The sequence below is a fragment of the Salvelinus namaycush genome, chromosome 42 (genome assembly GCF_016432855.1).
Source record: "Salvelinus namaycush isolate Seneca chromosome 42, SaNama_1.0, whole genome shotgun sequence".
NCBI classification, from domain to species: domain Eukaryota; kingdom Metazoa; phylum Chordata; class Actinopteri; order Salmoniformes; family Salmonidae; genus Salvelinus; species Salvelinus namaycush.
Genome location: NC_052348.1, coordinates 1,203,859 through 1,224,215, shown reverse-complemented (window position 1 = coordinate 1,224,215; position 20,357 = coordinate 1,203,859). Strand labels below are relative to the sequence as shown.

General features: G+C 42.4%; 1 protein-coding gene across 1 annotated transcript in view; it reads right to left on the bottom strand.

Moving 5' to 3' along the window:
* Positions 1 to 20,357, bottom strand: part of LOC120034983 (transmembrane protein 131-like) — a 244,245-nt gene that overhangs the window by 182,529 nt on the left and 41,359 nt on the right. Inside the window, exon 4 of the mRNA XM_038981709.1 lies at positions 3,452 to 3,523. Coding sequence (XP_038837637.1) covers positions 3,452 to 3,523 — 72 coding nt within the window. The remainder of the gene's footprint in view (positions 1 to 3,451; positions 3,524 to 20,357) is intronic.

Below are 20,357 nucleotides of genomic sequence, written 5' to 3'. Positions count from 1 at the left end.
CAAAGGAATTCAGATCAACCAAAAAAACTAAGCGAGCGCAGGCTGGTGTTAAAAGGTCTATGGTGACCTTTGGAGCTACGCTTAGCGCTCTCTGTTTAGCCTTTTAAGATTTTGATGTGTTTGTAATAAAAAGGGGGACCAGCAACATAGGCCGGAGTCACCACAGTTCTGTAAATGTCACTCTTAAAGGATAGGTTTGCAGATAGAAAAGTAAATAGCTGCAGGTGCAAGCTTTCCTCAGACTAGTGTCATCATAATAACCACAAGCAAGAAAAATATATACGTGATAGTAACTTTTAGAGCTACTGTACAATGTGAAGTCATTGGATAGGTCAAACTCAATTTCCTAACGTGATTAAGTTAAACAGATACAGTTGAAGTCGGAAGTTTACATACACTTAGGTTGGAGTCATTAAAACTGTTTTTTTAACCACTCCACAAATGTCTTGTTAACAAACTATAGTTTTGGCAAGTCGGTTAGGACATCTTCTTTGTGCATGATACAAGTAATCTATCCAACAACTGTTTACAGACAGATTATTTCACTTACAAATCACTGTATCACAAGTCCAGTGGGTCAGAAGTTTACATACACTAAGTTGACTGTGCCTTTAAACAGCTTGGAAAATTCCAGAAAATGATGTCATGGCTTTAGAAGCTTCTGATAGGCTAATTGACATCATTTGAGTCAATTGGAGGTGTACCTGTGGATGTATTTCAAGGCCTACCTTCAAACTCAGTGCCTCTTTGCTTGACATCATGGGAAAATCAAAAGAAAATCAGCCAAGACCTCAGAATTGTTTTTTGCAGACCTCCGCAAGTCTGCTTCATCCTTGGGAGAAATTACCAAACGCCTGAAGGTACCACGTTCATCTGTACAAACAATAGTACGCCACTATAAACACCATGGGACCACGCAGCCATCATACCGCTCAGGAAGGAGACGCGTTCTGTCTCCTAGAGATTAACGTATTTTGGTGCGAAAAGTGCAAATCAATCCCAGAACAACAGCAAAGGACATTGTGAAGATGCTGGAGGAAACAGGTACAAAATTATCTATATTCACAATAAAACGAGTCCTATATCGACATAACCTGAAAGTCCTCTCAGCAAGGAAGAAGCCACTGCTCCAAAACCGCCATAAAAAAGCCAGACTACGGTTTGCAACTGCACATGGGGGACAAAGATCGTACTTTTTGGAGAAATGTCCTCTGGTCTCATGAAACAAAATAGAACTGTTTGGCCATAATGACCATTGTTATGTTTGGAGGAAAAAGGGGGAGGCTTGCAAGCCGAAGAACACCATCCCAACCGTGAAGCACGGGGGTGGCAGCATCATGTTGTGGGGGTGCTTTGCTGCAGGAGGGACTGGGGCACTTCACAAAATAGATGGCATTATGAGGAAGGAAAAATATGTGGATATATTGAAGCAACATCTCAAGACAAGTCAGGAAGTTAAAGCTTGGTCGCAAATGGGTCTTCCAAATGGGCAATGACCCCAAAGCATACTTCCAAAGTTGTGGCAAAATGGCTTAAGGACAACAAAGTCAAGGTATTGGCGTGGCCATTACAAAGCCCTGACCTCAATCCTATAGAAAATTTGTGGGCAGAAGTGAAAAAGTGTGTGCGAGCAAGGAGGCCTACAAACCTGACTCAGTTACACCAGCTCTGTCAGGAGGAATGGGCCAAAATTCCCCAAAATTATTGTGGGAAGCTTGTGGAAGGCTACCCGAAACGTTGGACCCAAGTTAAACAATTTAAAGGCAATGCTACAAAATACTAATTGAGTGTATGTAAACTTCTGACCCACTGGGAATGTGATGAAAGAAATAAAAGCTGAAATAAATTATTCTCCCTACTATTATTCTGACATTTCACAATCTTAAAATAAAGTGGTGATCCTAAATGACCTAAAACAGTTTTTCTTATTACTAGGATTACATGTCAGAAATTGTGAAAAACTGAGTTGAAATGTATTTGGCTAAGGTGTATGTAAACTTCTGACTTCAACTGTAGATGTATTTTAGCCTATTTTATAATACATACATTTGATATAATCTACGTTTCCTCAAATCAATGCTGACGGCAATGACAAAAATTCCATCCACTTTATGCGAAGCTACTGCCCGTCCTATCCACTCATAACACATGACTGGGGACCTGCATTGTAGTGGGGACAGGGGGCTTGTTGTGTGTTTAAACAACGGGATGACAGTAAATACTGCGAAAGTAGTGCACTACACATAGTGAATAGTGTGTCCATATGGCTCTGGTACTATATAGGGAAGAGGGTGACATTTAGGACAAAACTTCAGTCAATAAGGGTCTCTTTGGGCATGCCTGGGTCCCTCTGCACTGCCTGGCAAACAGAGAGAGAGGAGGGTGTGCTAACGTTGCATATCAACACTGTATATTGCCATTGCTGAAATGACTGGGCCGTTGGGTTAGCCTAGTTAGCGAGAGGCTAGCAAGGCTAGTGGGCAGGGATGAGGTTGAGTTTAACACTTTGCGCTGGTGTGCTTGTGTTATGTTATGCCTGCTTTGCTTGATGCCACTGTCGCAAAACAAGGGTGTGGGATTTAAATGTTTAAACGCTTCAGTCATATAGCAACCGTTGTCTGTAGCAATAAGGTATGGACGAGGATAGATCCTAGGTCGGACCTAGTGTTTCCTAGTTTGTTGGATTCATTATAATCTACACCGAAAGGTTGGGAATGGGGTATTTCTCAGATTTAGAAACAGAACTAATTAACGAATAGATATCTTGGATACTTGGACCAATAGATAAAGAAAATGAAATGGGAAATAAACGTAGACCTTGGGGCGAAAATAATTGAATATGGCTCAAAAGAATGAATAAATATGTCATAGGATAAATTTTTTCAGCTGCAAATAGTAGCAGTGGGGACGGCCATCCATGCACAACAAAGAGTCTCGCTATTCTGGTGGTTGTTTTGGGAGCAATGAGGCAAACAGCAGAGTTCTAAACCTTTCCCCTTGGGTCTGACCCTCTCTCTTATTCAGTCTCGCGCTGATGGGAAGAGAGCTGAGCTGCTCACGGTCGTCGCTTGTCTGTTCCTTTGGCTTCCTCTGCATTTAAAAGGCCCCTCCGCTTTATAGAGAGCTTTTCCACTTGTATGGCTTTTTATCATCACTTTCTATAGCTGTGCTTCTTCTTGGGGGCTTCCGGTGACATAATCCAGACAAGGTTAGGTAAAGGTTACAGATATTTTGTGGATTTTGTCCTACGATGCTATTCTAAATGCTTTTTCCACATTACTCTTATAACTGTCGGATTGTGATTTGGAGTCGGTGTCTTTTGCACCCATGTGTACGTCTAAAATGAGGTGGTTGGTTATAGTAGCTCCAAACACAGGATTTATCAATGTCTTTACATTGGCTTATGTTAATGAATCATTTTCTATGAAACCAGGAAGTGAGAGAAACTCACTGTGTCCCAAACTCCAGCGATGGTGGCTGGAAGCGCAGCGGCCTTCCATTCTCCGGCACGTAGAACGAGGAGCTGGCGAAAGAAAGACAAAAAGAGAAGAACACATTTATGTACACGTACACCTATCAACTCAATGAGTTCCAATGGGACCTTATCATTCGAAACAAGTGAGCGCTTGGGCGACTTGGCAAAACGTAGACTCTCCTGCCTAACAATGCAGCCAGAGTGGTGGCGAAATTCAGACTCCTCTGTGAGACACTTGAGCATGCTACTCATTAAAAAAAAATGATTTGCACTTTTTTCCCCATTGCAAAACGTTTTAGAAAGTTTTTCGTTGCTGTAATGAACATGCTCCTGCATGGCACTACAGGTGAACGCAAAACAACGAAGCCAATCTCCGGGGACACCGCTACAACAGAAAGTGGTAGTTTCTAATTCTGAGCTCAATAAGAATAGCTCTCGGGACATCAGATATCACACACATCTACTTCAGTTTCATATCTGAAACCCTAAACTATCAGAGGTCTGAATCCAATGTTGTCAAGGAGACTTCAATGTTGTAAAATTGGCGGGTGTATAGCATATTCGTTATGCATCTTATTTATCAAACATAAATCGATAGTTACATATATTATATTTGATGATATATCGTATTGACGATGTCGCAATATTATTTTTCCGCAAGTTTGCTGTCACTGCACAAAAACACCATTATTTTTCCTTCATAGCTTGTTCCAAATATCTCTAATGTGATTGTTACGCAACAGGACAGTTAACACGCGCTACCTGCTACTTATCTATAGGCTATGTTTCAACTTGTCAATTTCCAATTATTTTCTAACACGTTGTATTTTCTAACAGTTTGAATTGAAGTGTGTTCCGCCTCCTCATTAATTCACACAGAAGTAGTCCATTTCAGTGTTGTGGACAATTTATGTTTAAGACTTTACTGAGCTGGATAAACTTACCTCTTCGAGGACAGCCCTACCCCATTTCTTCCGCACATCAAGTATGAGGACATTTGAGCAGTCTTGTAAGAACTGGCACATTTTCTGACTGGCGCTCGCATTGTTGCATTGTTGTTTTCATTACAAATAATAACTTTGGACATGTGTACGTTGCTATCAAAGTAAGTGCCTTATTTTCTGTATACCGTCTTGTTGTTTCTACTGTAACATACAGTATAGTATGTATGTATGTATGTATGTATGTATGTATGTATGTATGTATGTATGTATGTATGTATGTATGTATGGAGTAGGGTTGCAAAGGGTCTGAAACTTTCCGGAAAATTTCTGGAATTTTTCCATACATTTTCCATGGGAAGTTAAGCTGGGGAATTTTGCTTAAACTCATAAAAAAAGTTAGCTTTATAACAGTGAACCTTTTTGTGGGATACACATAAGGCAATTCTAGGTCTTGTGGCATACTTTGGTTAAACTCTCCCCAATTCAATGGAATTGCAACCCTCTACATGCACAGTGCACTCTTCCATCACATGTACAGCAGATTCTCAAGATCTTGCACACTAATGAGATGCTATTGAGCCCACACTACTACACTGTCTGAGCCACTAGGTGGGGTGAAGATATTTTATGACATACATGATTTTTTGTTAACTAGTAAATAGTAGCCTACATCAAAGTGTGTTTAAATCATTTCTAACTTGTTAACAATTTTTGCTAGTTAGTTCTTGCTACCATTTGGGTTTTAGCTTGCTTGAGCCTGCTAACTGAGGACTATTAATTCACCTGTTTCCATACATGTTTCATTTTAAAACATTTATCTTACATAGGAGTTGTTTAATCCAGCTGCTTAACTACTTACCTGTACATGGAATTGTATTTGTTTGTTACAAATATTTCTAATCTTTACAGGAAAATGCCACGGGCACTATCTGATGTGTGGAGACATTTCACTGCAGCCAATGTAGAAGGAAAATATGTGTACATTTGCAAATACTGTGCCAAATCATATGTAAAGAATGCAACAAAGATGCAGAATCATCTGGCCAAGTGCATGAAGTTCCCTTAGCGCTCACAACACGCAACCTCTGACAAAATCCCTCTACTTCTATTCGAGGTGAAAATTATGAATCAGACACCTTAACGATAGCAACAGCTCATGGTCCTCCTGGAATCAAAGGTTTTTTCACTCAATAGAGGAACGTAGACAGATAAATGCTGCTGAATGTCTTGCTCGAGCTGTGTACAGTCGTGGCCAAAAGTTGAGAATAATACAAAAATTAATATTCACAAAGTCTGCTGCCTCAGTTTGTATGATGGCAATTTGCATACACTCCAGAATATTATGAAGAGGGATCAGACGAATTGAAATTAATTGCAAAGTCCCTCTTTGCCATGCAAATGAACTGAATCCCCCAAAAACATTTCAACTGCATTTCAGCCCTGCCACAAAAGGACCAGCCTTGGAATTATTGTTATTCCTCTGTCAACCATGGTTACCTGCAAGGAAAGACGGGCCGTCATTGCTTTGCACAAAAAGGGCTTCACAGGCAAGGATATTGCTGCCAGTACGATTGCACATAAATCAACCATTTATCAGATCATCAAGAACTTCAAGGAGAGCGGTTCAATTGTTGTGAAGGCTTCAGGGTGCCCAAGAAAGTCCAGCAAGAGCCAGGACCGTATCCAAAAGTTGATTCAGCTGCAGGATCGGGGCACCACCAGTACAGAGCTTGCTCAGGAATGGCAGCAGGCAGGTGTGAGCGCATCTGCATGCACAGTGAGGCAAAGACTTTGAGGATGGCCTGGTGTCAAGAAGGGCAGCAAAGAAGCCACATCTCTCCAGGAAACACATCAGGGACAGACTGATATTCTGCAAAAGGTACAGGGATTGGACTGCTGAGGACTGGGGTAAAGTCATTTTCTCTGATGAATCCCCTTTCCAATTGTTTGGGGCATCTGGAAAAAATCTTGTCCGGAGAAGACAAGGTGAGCGCTACCATCAGTCCTGTGTCATGCCAACAGTAAAGCATCCTGAGACCATTCATGTATTTACATCAACTTAATGTAATTCTCAATAAAGCCTTTGACACTTATGAAATGCTTTTAATTATACTTCAGTATTCCATAGTTACATCTGACAAAAATATCTAAAGACACTGAGGCAGCAGACTTTGTGAAAATTTATATTTGTATCATTCTCAAAACTTTTGGCCACGACTGTATGCAACTGGTTCACCTATGATGCTCACAAGCAATGTGTATTGGAAGAGATTTCTGAATGTTCTTTGCCCAGCATTACACCCCTCCAACCACACATGCTTTATCTACTAATTTGCTGGATGCAGAGTTCAACAGAATTCAAGTGAAGGTCAAGCAAATCATAGAGAAAGCAGACTGTATTGCAATCATCTCTGATGGGTTGTCGAATGTTTGTGGGCAAGGAATAATTAACTACATCATCTCCACCCCTCAACCAGTATTCTACAAGAGCACAGACACAAGGGACAACAGACACACCGGTCTCTACATTGCAGATGAGCTGAAGGCAGTCATCAATGACCTTGGACCACAGAAGGTATTTGCACTGGTGACAGACAATGCTGCGAACATGAAGGATGCTTGGTCTAAAGTGGAGGAGTCCGACCCTCACATCACACCCAATGGTTGTGCTGCTTGTGCATTGAATCTGCTCCTCAAGGACATCATGGCACTGAAAACAATGGATACACTCTACAAGAGAGCCAAGGAAATGGTTAGATATGTGAAGGGTCCTCAAGTTATAGCAGCAATCTATCTCACCAAGCAAAGTGAGAAGAATAAGAGCACCACATTGAAGCTGCCCAGCAACACCAGTTGGGGAGGTGTTGTCATCAAGTTTGATAGTCTCCTGGAGGGGAAGGAGTCTCTCCAAGAAATGGTCATATTACAATCTGCCGATATGGACAGCCCAATCAAGAGGATCCTCCTGGATGATGTATTTTGGGAGAGTGGTAAGCAGCCTGAAACTCCTGAAAACCTATAGCAGTAGCCATTGCACGGATTTAGGGAGACAATGCCATCCACTCGGATGGTCAGACGCTGCTTGCAGATGTAAGAGAAGAAATATGTACTGTCCTGCCCACTTCACTGTTGCTCCAAGCAGAGGAAACTGCAGTTCTGAAATACATCAAAAAGCGTTAAGACCTCTGCCTGAAGCCCATACACGCCGCAGCGTACATGTTGGACCCAAGTATGCTGGCAAGAACATCCTGTCTGGTGCAGATATCAACAAGGCTTATGGTGTCATCAATACCGTGTCTCGCCACCTTGGCCTGGATGAGGGTAAGGTTCTTCGCAGTCTGGCGAAGTACACTTCCAAGCAAGGGCTTTGGGATGGAGATGCAATATGGCAGTCGTGCCAACATATCTCATCAGCCACCTGATGGAAGGGACTTTGTGGATCTGAGGCTCTTTCCCTTGTTGCCTCCATCATCCCCCAAATCCCACCAACATCCGCCGCCTCAGAGCACAACTGGTCCTTGCTTGGGAACACACACACCAAAGCACGCAACAGGCTGACCAATACAAGGGTTCGAAAAATTGGTGGCCACCCGGGCAAATTTGAGGCTTTTTGAGCCTGACAACGAGCCATCCTCCACAAGGTTGGAAAGTAACAGTGAAGATGAGGCCTCAGAGTCTGATGTTCAAGAGGTGGACATTGAGGAGGTCCAGGGAGAAGACATGGAAGCCTGAGAGGAAGACAGTCTAGAAACTAAAGCTTTGGTTATCATTTTACAGATATATGTTGAAAACGTTTTTGGGAGATGTGATGGATCATTGGGGATCATTCAATATTCCTTTTCTTTTGTTGTTCAGTGAAATCATCCCATGTGAAGAGTCAACTCACTTAATTGAAGTTAAATTCATAACTAAATCGTTTTTTAATTTTTTTATGAGGATTTAATCATTTGCAATTATGTCTACTTATGATAAGGTAAAAGAGTTTGTCTCCATATGATGTGGTAAATATAACCATTGCAAAAAACATCTACATTTAAATGGTATTAATATTAACTTGCATATATTGCTATTTGATTCCCATATATTCCCGTTAATTTCCATATATTCCCACGGAAAGTTCCCACCTCTGAATATTTCCCAAAATGTGAAACCCTAGTATGGAGCATAATGTATGTACAGTTTTATTCACATTTTCAAGTACTGGTGACAAGTAATGCATTCCGATTATTGCATAGATTGTAATGGAAACCTAGGATGTGTGTAAATTACTTTTGGGGTATTTTGTTGTACTGGTTATAATGAGCTAATGCTAAGCTATTTGTCAGCTATGTGTGGCGCCATGTTTGTTGCCATTATACAGTGCATTCTGGGTGTCACGTAAACGTCTGTCAGAGAAAAGATGTTATAATGAGGGGAAGGAATCGTTCACTAATCTTTGAGTAAACTTCCGGGAGTGAATGATCATAGACAACCCCCCCCCCCCCCCCCCCCCCTTTGAACATGCATACAACAAACAGACCAAACTCATCGTCTCCTCTTAGCTAATTCATATTGTGGTTTCTGTCAGCCAAAAGTTCTCTAAATATGACTGCTTGTGTTACGTCAACCTTTCCTTAGTAAACGCTAGGACTAATGTAGCCTACATTTTCCGGTTTGGATGAATGTGTATGCTGTGCTATTTCTGTGAGTGTCTGAACATTGCATCCAAAAATAAACTGGTCACATTCAGGACATAACTTTGTAAGGACTGTGTGCAAAATGTTTCTGTGAAAAAAACTGTGTGGCTAGCGCAAATGCTGACTGTTGCGTTCTAAATAAGCGTTCTAATCACACCGGTTTAAGCATACGCTGTAGAATGATCAAACCTGTTTGTTGGTAAGTGTGAAAAGGTTAAATAGGGAGCTAATTTGTTTTCAGCAATTTTATCTGATCAAAACATGTTTTCTTATGCTCTCTCGTTTCTCTGAAGCAGTGATCAATATTGTTTGGAACATCGAATCACAATACAATCTAAATATCAACTTGCAATACATATAGAATCATGAGAAACACGATCATCGCAATACAGGTCCCTGGCAATTCCCAGCCCTACTGGGAAACCAAATGGGTGCACACACCTGATTCCACTAATCACATGGCTTGATGATGAGTTGATAAGTGGAATCAGCTAGGTTGGTGTGGTGTGTTATTGCCAGGGCAAAACCAAAAATGTGCATTGTGCACCCCGTTGGGTCACCAGGACCAGTATTGAGAAACACTGGGCCCTGGGCTATAAGTGAGTGGGCTGGTACATTGACAATTCCATGTACATCAGTTAGGCTAGTCTGTCTGAGACCATGGCAACATCCACCTGGCTCCAGGATGAAGTTTCCCCCTAGGTAGATCTAGGATCAGCTTTCCATCCCCTAATCCTAGCCTTAACCATTCATGTGGAAAATGCTTAACTGACCCAAGATCAGTGTTTAGGGCACATTCAACCTACTCCATCTACCTGAGACTGAGTGGGTTACATTGTCTTGTCACCTGCGTCAGACCGTCAGGTTTGCGCTCTAAAAACGGCTTTGTTACACAAATAGAGACGAGTGGTTATGGTGAAAAAGAAGCCGATATGCGATAGAGGTAGCGATTTAAAAAAGAACCCCACACAGCCTACAACATATTGTAATGGGAACTCAATAAGTACACATGCACACACACCCTATCCCTTACTCTCTCACATCCACTCTCACCAAAAATCAACAAGTGAACTTGTGCTTTCTCTCTCAATGACACACTATATGACGGCTAGTATGAGGTCATTTCTGCCACCCTGCTGCGACCAGTGTGTTGTTCGTGGTGGCCGTGTGTGTGTGTGTGTGTGTGTGTGTGTGTGTGTGTGTGTGTGTGTGTGTGTGTGTGTGTGTGTGTGTGTGTGTGTGTGTGTGTGTGTGTGTGTGTGTGTGTGTGTGTGTGTGTGTGTGTGTGACGTCCCATCCTAATGAGCACTGTGACGGAGGTCTGCACAGCAGGGAGCCGGCAGCTGCAGTGTGTGAGGAGGAGAACCTGATCTGGACCTGTTGACAGAGGGCTGACACAGCTATTCAGTGAGTTGACAGCAGAGACAGAGATGGAAGCCGAACTAGCTTTAACAATATAGGTGTAGATTGAGGGGTTCACAATGATACATTAAGTTGGCATGCTCAAGTATGCTGAAGTCAGAAAAGGGAGCTCTGGGTTTTAAGCATGTCATCAACATCAACTCCAATCATCATCCAATAAAAACAGACCCAAGTATACGTCAACTCCCACTAACATCACCAGAACACACATGGAAACTCAAACGCAACACCTGGGCTGAAAGACTACCCTACACACACACACCCCTCCCTGAGTGATAATCAAATCAACACATTGAAGAAGCCATGTTTTCACACTTCAGGACGGATAACATGCTGGATGGCGAGGGTAAGCTGGAAGCTGGCGAGCTCTCTCCATCAGTTCCAGATTGTCAGTTTCCTGTCCAAGCTTTCAACAGCTGGGATCCCACCTCACATACCCAGGGAGGGGGGGAGAGAGAGTTGAAAGAGGCACAGTGGATGGCTACTACTGGGGACTTCCTGGATTGTACAGTGTGTACAGACGTAGCGAATGTTCTGGACCGCAGAATGATTGTTGAATTGTATGTCCTTTTGGGTGGTGCCTGTTGAGGTGACTCATATCATAAAGCAGACCCGAAGCACTGCTTGCTGTCCTTTCAGTTCTGGTTTCCTGCACTGTCCCTCACTGAGTAACAGGCTACACTGGGCCCAACTTCCTATAGGGATGGGCGATATATCGTGTGGTGTCATATTTGGAATAGGTATTTGGTTTACTTTCTGAATTGACTGGAATTTAAATGGTACTGACCCCAACCCTGCTAATGATGGAAGCCAACAGTATAGGCTCCTAATGAGATATAACGGATTCAAATGGAAGCTATATAAACTCAACGTGTCCAATAGAATCTAATCTATCACACTTCATATCATTGTCATGATAAACATTCTAATTATTATAATATGCATCTTATGCCATAAAACCCTTGTCCTACTCCAGACTCATGTTCAATAAAGACTTATGTTAAAATGTCTTATTCTTCAATGGTCTGACACACACGCTAACGCGCACACAATTTCCCAAGAAAAAAAAGAAAAGAGACTGAACATATACCATCCCTGAAGCACGCTAACCCACATGCACAGGTTCTGAATTTAGTTCAAACAGACACTTTGCGGGTGGGTACGAGTTGAGAGGCATTGTACACTGGCAGCTTCCCCCAGTCATTAACGGAGAGAATAAAATAGGCCATGAATATATTCAGGCTAGGGGTGGTTATTCACATTATTAACAGCTTCTCATACCAGTCACCGCCAGCCAACTGCTACCGCCGCTTATAGCATCCTAGGGATCTGCATTGCTGGCCTGCAATGCGGTGTGCTGTGTAGAGGTATAAAAAGACAATGGGAGAGCAAGGGAGGAGGGAGAGGTGAAGGGGAGAAAGTTCATGCTGTGGTCACAGGGCATTAAGTACATGAAGGGCTTGGAAAAAGAGAGGCTGTTTGCAGTGGATGTCGGACACCGCTGGCATGTGCCTTGCGACAATTGTCTAAAAGCATTTGGAAGGACAAGCCTAAGAAATGCACAGGCCTAATCAGTTCACACACAAACACCACTGATGTATAAACACAAACAAGATGGCTGATCTGAGGTAGATAATTACCATTAGCCGATAATAGCAGGTTTTTGTCCGTACATTTTTTTGAAAGGCCAATAAATAAAACTGCCGCCGGCCAATTGTCCAGGAGAAGAATAAAAAAAATCCCATTATGAAATAACGCTTTATAGCCAATTAATTAATGGAAATATCAGTCTACGGAAATACATTTGACTGGTCATTCTTATCGGTCTATAGGTTAATTAGTATCATTTATTGAAATTACATTGGTGCGTGTGTACAGGATATTCATTATGTAGGCTGTCTTATCACACAGCATACAGATACAGAGCCTTTGAGTGGAAAATCTGTCAGATTGCGCAATAGCGCAAGGCCGGCACATTTCTGAAAGGTCCGGTAAATTAAAATGTTGCCGGTCAAATGACTGGCGCCACATTTCCCTAAACGAAACCCTGCTCCAAAGTGAGACAGGCGATGTCTTATGCGAGCTACATTCCTCAAAAAAAAACACTGACTGATGAGTACCCAGTGAGTCTGGAGGCTTGCCACAGCCAGTGTAAAAAATATATAGCCTAGCACAGCCCAAGGTCATTCACTTTGCCAGCCTGATCCTAGAGATGAAATCAAAATGATGAAATCTACATACTGCCCTAAAGTTAACCCTCTCACAACTAGCTTGCGGCATTAACAGCTACATTGACACCAAGCCACATGTAGGCTATGGATCTAGCTACAACAAGGTACAAGTCAATGCTCGAAAACAACACAACCAGGACTTGCACGTTTTTGGTATGACAAAATAGGCTACATTTTTAATAACCCTTCAAGGTGGTCTTTAACATGTCCAGAGTGTGATCTGATCAGGATCTCATGTTGAAGCTTTATGAGAATTGAGAACATAATGTGCAATCGACATGACACAAATGTACCTAAGCTACATGTATGAAAGAGGAAACAGAGAGCAGCTTGTGGCTTCCAGCCCTTATAATCTAGGCTTATAGATGGCTGCTATAGGGGAGTGTCTGACAAGTACAGTCTTTGCTGAGACATGTTTTACAAAGCAGGAAAAATTGTTGCAGGATTTGCATGGCGTTGAAGGTTACAACAATTAATCTGTCATCCGGCGTAACAAGAAAGTTCAGCCACCTCCATTTTCACATAATCTTCAATTTGACTAGAAGGAAGAGATATTCGTGGGAATGAAGAGTTTGGGGGAGAAAACAGTTAGGTTGCCAACACCTGAAATGCACCACGGACAGAATGTGCCTGAAAAGACAAGGCTCTTACGTAACTCAAAACCACCCATCTCTTCAGATACTGAGGTAAATGTATGGTATCTACACGTTCACATGGACAGTGTGAACCTGTTGCTCAATATAAAATATAAACGCAACATTCAATAATTTCATTGATTTTACTGAGTTACAGTTCATATGAGGAAATCAGTCAATTGAAATGAATTCATTCGGCCCTAATCTATGGATTTCACATTACTGGGAATACAGATATGCATCTGTTGGTCACAGACACCTTCAAAAAAAAATGGGCCTCAGGATCTCGTCTATTTTGTGTATTCAAATTGCCATCGATAAAATACAATTGTGTTCATTGTCCGTAGCTTATGCCTGCCCATACCATAACCCCACCGCCACCATGGGGCACTTTGTTCAATGTTGACATCAGCAAACCGCTCGGCCACGTGACGCCATACATGTGGTCTGCGGTTGTGAAGCATGGTTGGACATGCTGCCGAATTCTCCAAAACAACGTTGGAGGCGGCTTATGGTAAAGAAATTAACATTCAATTCTCTGGCAACATCTCTGGTGGACATTCCTGCAGTCAAGTCAGTATGACAATTGCACGCTCCCTTAAAACTTGAGTCATCTGTGGCATTGTGTTGTCTGACAAAACTGCACTTTTTAGAATGGCCTTTTATTGCCCCCCAGCACAAGGTGCACCTTTGTAATGATCATGCTGTTTAATCAGCTTCTTGATATGCCACACACATCAGGTGGATGGATCATTTTGGCAAAGGAGAAATGCTCACTAACAGGGATGTAAACAAATTGGTGCATGTGCATAACATTTGAGAAAAATACGCTTTTTGTGTGTATGGAACATTTCTGGGATATTTTATTTCAGCTCATGAAACATGGAACTAAACACTTTACATGTAGCATTTATATTTTTGTTTAGTGTAGTAACTTAAGTCAACTAAAATCTCCCTGTGTCACAAAAACAGTAATGAGCCTATAAAGCATCTCCCTGAGAGAGAGAGACAGAGAGAGAGAGTGTATTACCTGTACGGTTTCAACAGGTTGGGGTTAATTTGAATATTGCGGGGCCCCACTGTTTCGCTCTGCCATCCCAGCCTAATCAGGCCCAAACAGATTTCGTCACAGCGCAGACAGTTGACGGGGAACAGACTTTACATACAGGAAGGTCTCTTCTGACATGGGATGTATTCATTAGGGCACGCAACGGAAAACGTTTGAAAAGTTTTGCAACAGAAAACGATATTGACCGTTTCTTGTTGGACAAGCCCAGGAAGTCCCTTCCTTATGTTTGGTGCCTAATGAACACGACCATGCTAACTATGTTCTGATACTGATAAACTCGGAACCCTGTTCAGTGTTTAATGTCCCGACCCGTGTGGTGCATTATAAGGATAAACTGAAACGATTTGTCAGTTGGTTTCCTCTACAGCCAGAGATGTACCCAGTCAAACACATTCACAAAACATGTATCTGTCAGATGTCCAGATTGAGACCATTTAGTTGCATTTTGCGACCTTTGGATTTAGCTGTGCAAGTTAACATTTTTATTGGTTGCACTGGTGTGAGCTGCACATTCTATCTGATCACCTCAACCATCCTATTGTTTGGGCAGATGAAACCATGATTTGTTAAACAGTAAAGTGCACCATCCTTCCTGAAATAAAAGTGTCTACCCTGCCGCTGTTGCCTGCCTGTTTCGCTTGGGCCGGCTGCTGTAATGAGCGAGCCTCACAATCTCATGTGCCCCTCGTGATTGTATATCATTTCAAAATGCAATTGCGGGTATTAAAGATCAGCTTTCTGTAGATACACATTTTATTTCTCAACGATCACTGAGCTCAAAGCACACTGTTTTATAATCATGATATCCGATATGGCTTTGAAATACGGAGCGCGCAAAATTCCACATCGGCCATCGTGAGTGCACTAGGCCACATTGCAAAGTTATTTTTAGGACATTACATTTACTGTTAGATTAATACATAGACCCAAATATAATATTAGTGCACATAAAGATAAAGGCAAATTAATATCTAATGAACAAAAAAATATGAACATTTTGACAGTAAAATATAACAAAAAAAGCCTAATTGTCAACCCAAAATTCATGACAATCACTGCATTAGGTTGCGTATCAAAATAAGTCTGAGGCCAAAACAGTGTCCTAAACACCTGCTCAACTTAATATCTACCAAAATTACACATCCAGTAATGTATGTTGATAGCCAAGTAAGAAAAAAAGGCTATAGCAAAACTCGCATACACCCCTTCAAACAAACTGAGTTGAAGATCTTTGTGGTCGTACAGCAGAACCAACTCTCATACAAAGAGAAGAGAGTGGAGCTCAGAGATAAGAATTCGAGACGGTGGCAGTTGGCTAATTCCGTTGGCGACCGTTTCGTATCCAACTCCCTAATCTGTGCGAGCGCAATGATTGGGTGTCTGTTTCACGGCTCCAATGACCTGCCTGTAGGGGAGAGGAGAGCTCTGGCATTAGCGCTGTGTGCTAGCTAATTAAAAGAAGAGGTGAGAAAGAGAAGGGGATAGAAAGAGAGCTTCTAAATATATCTCAGGCGAATCAAAGCTATCATAAGTGCGCATTACAATATGAAAGCCCGGCTAGAGCACTAGTTTTTAGCTTCCCTCCTGTTCTCACCAATACAATGTGTTATTATGGTGAGACAAAGCTTTTTTCCAAACGCTGTAGGAGATGAGAGGTTGTAGAATAAAAGGTGGGGGACGATGTCATTAGATCCTCGTAACCCCTATTGTTCTAGTCTGTAAGACCTCCGTCACTGGGATCATTAAGATACATCACCCGCCAACGTGAAGTGGGAAGGGAGAAACCAATGGCTATTCAAAAGATATTGAGGTTGAATAGCCGTAATTGGCCACTGACAACAAACAGCAATGATTGTTTTACTTCAATAATGTTGATACTTCAGCATAGCTTGATCAGGTAAAACTACCTGCAGAACAAATTAAATAATGGTATACCCTTACCGTTAAACCTTATGTCAATTTGTACTGAGATTTTAAGGGTTAACCTCTAGCTAGTGGGTCTAAATATCGCACAGACTGGTGTTGGTGGTGGGTCTATTTGCGTCATGGTGAGTAATTGGAGGCATGGCTGGCTCTGGGGACGCTGGAAAGGAGCAGAGACGAGAGTGGGTGCAGGAACCGTAGGAGGTGTGAAAATTAGCACTCCCCCACCCCTCATCTGCCAGCCTTACACTGGGTCATCGCTGATGGAGAGCGAGAGAGACGGAGACGAGCGGGCAGAAATAGGGAAAGGGAGACTCTTGCAAGCAAAGGCACACACACATATCCTAAAAAAGGGTTTGATACAGCTCTATATACAACTAGGCCTATCGGTTCAGACAGCACTTTAGCATAATGGACTCATAGCAACAGCTGCTATGCAGAGAAAGCCATTAGATAACTTCTGAGCCGTAGTGACTATTATCATGCCAAAACAAAAATAGCAGAAGAGAGAACATTACCACCACTACTCGGCTCAAAACGTAAAACCACTGTCCATTCGATTTAAAGTACGCTTTGTCTTTATTTTCCGGGGCAATTTTGGTTCCTTTTCTGTGTTTCTGCTTCGTTTGGCATGAATTGGACATGATTGATTTAGCCACGGAATGATCTCACTCTCCGGTCGGGCGAGAGGAAGGGGGCTTAGTTTACGCCTCGATCACACCGACACTGTTATAGTGCAAGACTATACGCAGCATCATTTCTATATGTGTGCAACAAAGGTTCAACATTCACCTTCTGCTACCATTTCTATCACGCCGTCAATGCATACAGATTGATGCATACGTTCGATAAATCTAACGTATGCGTCATACAGAACACACTGCAACTGCCTCTTCAACGGAATGCTGCAAGGCAAAACACAGCGTTCCATTGGAAATGAATGTACTTCTGGTGTATCAAAATGCAATGATGCTATCGATGCGTTAGTCAGTGCTTAAGTGTTTCTGTGCGTGCGCCTGACTCAGCATTCCAAATGCAGACACTTCACACAGCTTCAATACCATCTTCGCTGTAGCAGGGCAAAAAAATCACAACAAACTGCAAAAAGGGGCGATGTCTTTACCTGCCCAAACGCTCAAAAGTACCACACGTGCAAGGGTGAGGCTAGCTGACATTGAGGTTAGTAGTCATATTAATACAGGTTTAGGCCTATAGCACAACGCTCCACTGGTTTTAGAGTAAAACAGATTATGTTGAATGTGATGGTTTTGCCAGGGGTATGAAGGGTAGAAAGTAGTGCGGGGGAAATCGATAGTTACATATCGGGATATTATTTTTGACGGGCTAGTGTCTCCAACTTGTCGTAAATTAATTTTTTGTTAAACTTGTCTTGCGCTAATAATTTTATTCTAGCTTTCAAATAAGTGTACAAGAGAACATAAACTATGTTCTGTCAATATACCTGGTAAAATAATGCTTTATAAACAACTCTAAAATCTGTGATATATTTTCCAAAATTATGTTCTCAGTTTTGTTTTTAAATCTTAAAAATTACAATTGTTCATAGACAAACAAAATAGGATGTTCTGTCAATGCTTAAATCTCATCAGAATACATACTTTTTTTGGAGGGGTGAGGAGAAAAACAAATGTCGATTGTTTTCATGATTCCCCTTTAATGGCATTTATAGTGAGTGAGGAAAGTGCTGTCTAATGTGCCGGTCTAGTTGCAACGTGTACACTGGGAGTCGGGAAGCAAGTACAGAGAGTGAAAATGTAATAATAAATAAAACATGGAAAGAAACACGAATAGCGTACAGACATGAAACAGAAACAATAACGCCTAGGGAAAGAACCAAATGGAGTTTTTATTTTTTTATTTCACCTTTATTTAACCAGGTAGGCTAGTTGAGAACAAGTTCTCATTTACAACTGCCACCTGGCCAAGATAAAGCTTAGCAGTGTGAACAGACAACAACACAGAGTTACACATGGAGTAAACAATAAACAAGTCAATAACACAGTAGGGGGAAAAAAGAGTCTATATACATTGTGTGCAAAAGGCATGAGGAGGTAGGCAATAAATAGGCCATAGGAGCGAATAATTACAATTTAGCAGATTAACACTGGAGTGATAAATCATCAGATGATCATGTGCAAGTAGAGATACTGGTGTGCAAAAGAGCAGAAAAGTAAATAAATAAAAACAGCATGGGGATGAGGTAGGTAAATTAGGTGGGCTATTTACAGATGGACTATGTACAGCTGCAGTGATCGGTTAGCTGCTCAGATAGCAGATGTTTAAAGTTGGTGAGGGAAATAAAAGTCTCCAACTTCAGTGATTTTTGCAATTCGTTCCAGTCACAGGCAGCAGAGAACTGGAGGAAAGTTGGCCAAATGAGGTGTTGGCTTTGGGGATGATCAGTGAGATATACCTGCTGGAGCGCGTGCTACGGGTGGGTGTTGTTATCGTGACCAGTGAACTGAAATAAGGTGGCGCTTTACCTAGCATGGACTTATAGATGACCTGGAGCCAGTGGGTCTGGTGACGAATATGTAGTGAGGGCCAGCCGAATAGAGCATACAGGTCGCAGTGGTGGGTGGTATAAGGTGTTTTAGTAACAAAACAGATGGCACTATGATGAACTGCATCTAGTTTGCTGAGTAGAGTATTGGAAGCTATTTTGTAGATGACATCGCCGAAGTCGAGGATCGGTAGGATAGTCAGTTTTACTAGGGTAAGTTTTGCGGCGTGAGTAAAGGAGGCTTTGTTGCGAAATAGAAAGCCGATTCTAGATTTGATTTTGGATTGGAGATGTTTAAAATGAGTCTGGAAGGAGAGTTTACAGTCTAGCCAGACACCTAGGTATTTATAGATGTCCACATATTCTAGGTCGGAACCGTCCAGGGTGGTGATGCTAGTCGGGGGGGCGGGTGCAGGCAGCGAACGGTTGAAAAGTATGCATTTGGTTTTACTAGCGTTTAAGAGCAGTTGGAGGCCACGGAAGGAGTGTTGTATGGCATTGAAGCTCGTTTGGAGGTTAGATAGCACAGTGTCCAAGGAAGGACCAGAAGTATACAGAATGGTGTCGTCTGCATAGAGGTGGATCAGGGAATCGCCCGCAGCAAGAGCAACATCATTGATATATACAGAGAAAAGAGTCGGCCCGAGAATTGAACCCTGTGGTACCCCCACAGAGACTGCCAGAGGACCAGACAACATGCCCTCCGATTTGACACACTGAACTCTGTCTGCAAAGTAGTTGGTGAACCAGGCAAGGCAGTCATCAGAAAAACCGAGGCTACTGAGTCTGCCGATAAGAATATGGTGATTGACAGAGTCGAAAGCCTTGGCCAGGTCGATGAAGACGGCTGCACAGTACTGCCTTTTATTGATGGCGGTTATGATATCGTTTAGTACCTTGAGCGTGGCTGAAGTGCACCCGTGACCGGCTCGGAAACCGGATTGCACAGCGTAGAAGGTACGGTGGGATTCGAGATGGTCAGTGATCTGTTTATTAACCTGGCTTTCGAAGACCTTAGATAGGCAGGGCAGGATGGATATAGGTCTGTAACAGTTTGTGTCCAGGGTGTCTCCCCCTTTGAAGAGGGGGATGACCGCGGCAGCTTTCCAATCCTTGGGGATCTCAGACGATATGAGAGGTTGAACAGGCTGGTAATAGGGGTTGCGACAATGGCGGCGGATAGTTTCAGAAATAGAGGGTCCAGATTATCAAGCCCAGCTGATTTGTATGGGTCCAGGTTTTGCAGCTCTTTCAGAACATCTGCTATCTGGATTTGGGTAAAGGAGAAGCTGGGGACGCTTGGGCGAGTAGCTGCGGTGGGGGCGGAGCTGTTGGCCGAGGTTGGAGTAGCCAGGAGGAAGGCATGGCCAGCCGTTGAGAAATGCTTGTTGAAGTTTTCGATTATCATGGATTTATCGGTGGTGACCGTGTTACCTAGCCTCAGTGCAGTGGGCAGCT